Raw genomic sequence first — 2,875 nt, forward strand, 5'->3', positions numbered from 1 at the left:
AACTCAAGATATCTTGAGTCAGAAGCCATGGCTACCCCTTGTAGCACAGTATTCCCAGAATGAATTAAGTATTGCATGAAAAAAGATACGTTCCTCTTTCTGTGCTGAATCTGTGGCCGATCTGTTTCAATGGGTGGTTCCAAGTTCTGCTGCAAAAGGTGTTTGAAGCTGTAACGACCCTCTTAAGTCAGGGGTGGGGGAACCACATTCCCAGGGCCTAATCTTCTGGGGAATGGTGTGGGTTGCAGGCTAGATGTGGGGAGGGCAAAAGAGAAAACTGGGTGGGGCCAGAGACAATGGTTTGGGGAGCTGAAGCCAGTGCAAGGGCATGTGGAGCCTGTGAATTTAAAACTAGACCTGGGGGTGCACGTAGCATGACCCCTGAATCCAGCAGCAATGCAGACACAAAGTCAGAGGCTGCAGAGGCATCAGCTAAGGAGCTGGTCCAGATTCCGGGTGATCGCTGGGTCTGCGGTTGACAGAATTCCTGCAGAACAATCTCCCATAGATCCAGTGTGTGTACAACCGGAGCCAGGCCTCCACAGGTGTCTCCTCCTGAGTCAGAGGAACCCGGTGCTTCCCATAGTACTTTGCTGGTCCACTGGCACAAGGAGTGCCCCAGACAGGAGGCCATAGAACGCAAAGATAGTGTCCATCTTCAGGAGTCTTGGCCCTTTAAGAATATAGGTACAACATATAGGGGTGGAGCCCGAGGAGGGGCAGGAAGAGGCTTATAAAATCTCAGTTTGCTGTCTACTCCTGACGGAGCACTCTGCTCGCTTAGAGCTATCCATGGTCCTGCAATTCCTGATCTCCCTTGCCCCATGGGACTCAACAGCATGAAACTAAGCTGATGGTCACACACGGTCCTCAGGCCACAGGTCCCCTGTTGCTGACCACACTTCTGGCATGTGCTTGATCCTCTCCCTGTTGGAATCGTGTCACTTTATACAAAGCACTCATTCCGGATGCTGCTGCTTGTAATGTAGTGTGCTTCATAAATCATGTACTGTATTTTTCGCTCTTATGGAGCAAATGCAGGCTACGAGGCTAAGGCAGAAGCCAGAACAGCGAGAGGAAGTGCTGAGCAGCACTCCCTCTTGTTGTTCTAGCTTCTGCCTTAGCAGTGTGAAGCCTCCACAGGGCAGCGGGGAGCCTTCATCCTCCTGCCCTGCGGAGGCTTCGCACAGCTATCCCTGGCTTTTGTGGGAGGTGGGGGAAGGGACAGAGCACGTGGCTCTGTCCCTTCCCCCACCTCCCACAAAAGCCCCCAAGAGCCGCGCTCCCATTAAAGAGTGCACGGCTCTTGCGGGAGGTGGGGGGGGGGGAGTCAGGAGGCTTGCTTTCACTGAAGCCAGGAGGGCAGGAAGGACCAATCCAGCTTGCTCTCCTGGCTTCAAGGATAGCCCCGCAAAGCCTCCTGAGCGAAGAGGGAGGAGCGCTCCCTCTTCGCTCAGGATGCTTTGCTTTGCTTTCTTATTTCTCGTTTTCCTCCCCTAAAAACTAGGTGCGTCTTATGGTCCGGTGCATCTGATAGAGCGAAAAATATCGTAATTCTGTGTAGACTGTATGTTTAACATAAAATCTTAAGACTACAAAACCCATTACGCAGCATGACTGCGAGCAAAACTGCATTGGAAGCACTTCAGCCAGGAAGCCGAGGACTGCATTGCAAATCGAGTCGCCTGAATTTTAGCTGGCAAATGGATTTTCCACGGATATCTGCTCTTTGAGGCCAAGAAAAAGGGTTTGCAGATCTAATTCCTTCTGCAAGTTTCACACATATATCTAGCCCAGGGCCCCTGGTGACTTGCGAAGATGGGCTACATTTACAATACAATGCAGCCAATCTCTGGCAGAGCTCCATGCAAATTTGCCTTTGGAGCTTTGGGCTGCAATTATAGTCCGTCATAGCAGAGCAGAGGAGAAGCACATCTCTGGATAAAAAATGTTTTGCAAGTTGTAACTGCAGCCAATCACTTGGTAGAATAGGGGAGCTGGTTTTTAAATGGAAAAGTGGTTTATTCAATCTACCAGTGACCAGCTAATTTAACAACAAAACTTCCACAACTCCTCTGGCATCTCATCTGCCCAGGTGATGGCCATCTTGAATGGTGACCTTGACCACCCCACCCTGAGCAATCTACTCAAGACGTGCCTACAACTTTCTAATCTACTGCAGGACAAACTCCACACCATTTTAATTGATACGACAGCCCAAAGTTTCTCACGTTGGTCCTCCCTCTCTTTGGCTAAAATGAAATCTTAAATATTCTGCTCCTGACCTTTGGTGGAAGGGGGATTTAATTACCTGGACAGTTTACATAAATTATATGGCCTGTTTGTCTAAGATTAATCCTTTGCGGAGATCAATAGAACCGGGGAACGTCCAGAGAAAATGGCTCCTTGAAAATGCCACCAAAGGTCATAAGAATCTTTCAGTACAAAAGGGCAGAGAGGAGTGGGAGAGACAGTCTGTGACACGTCCTTGTCATCATCAGCGTGGTGTGTGTTACCCATCCTGTCTACCTTCTCCAGCCACGGAATGATTTATCAGTTTAGAGGACACAGAATACAAACTTAAGATGGATCAGAACGGATACACTTCTCTGACCACTGTCAGATCAAATGGTGGATCTTTCTTGAATGTTCTGAAGCTACCCATGATTATTTTTTAAATGATTGTTCTGATGTTTTTGATAAAATGGCACTCTTAAAAAATAGGCTCCTTGAGAAATGTTCACTGATTCATTTGTTTGCCCAAACTTGACACCTTCGATCAGTGGCGTCATCTGAGTGTCCTTGTAGCACTAGCAGACTGTAGGTCCTCCTTGAGAGTTTCCCCATGGTTGGTCACTATGAGAACAAGAATTTT

General features: G+C 48.4%; 1 protein-coding gene across 1 annotated transcript in view; it reads left to right on the forward strand.

Moving 5' to 3' along the window:
* Positions 1–374: 374 nt before the first annotated feature.
* The window catches only part of LOC308593597 (uncharacterized protein), a gene marked incomplete at its 5' end in the record, with an annotated part of 127,075 nt that continues 124,574 nt past the window's right edge, over positions 375–2,875 (forward strand). The window contains one exon of the mRNA XM_081206054.1: positions 375–456. Within this exon, the coding sequence (XP_081062180.1) occupies positions 375–456 (82 nt within the window). The remainder of the gene's footprint in view (positions 457–2,875) is intronic.

The sequence above is a fragment of the Podarcis bocagei genome, assembly GCF_964188305.1.
Source record: "Podarcis bocagei genome assembly, chromosome: 8".
NCBI classification, from domain to species: domain Eukaryota; kingdom Metazoa; phylum Chordata; class Lepidosauria; order Squamata; family Lacertidae; genus Podarcis; species Podarcis bocagei.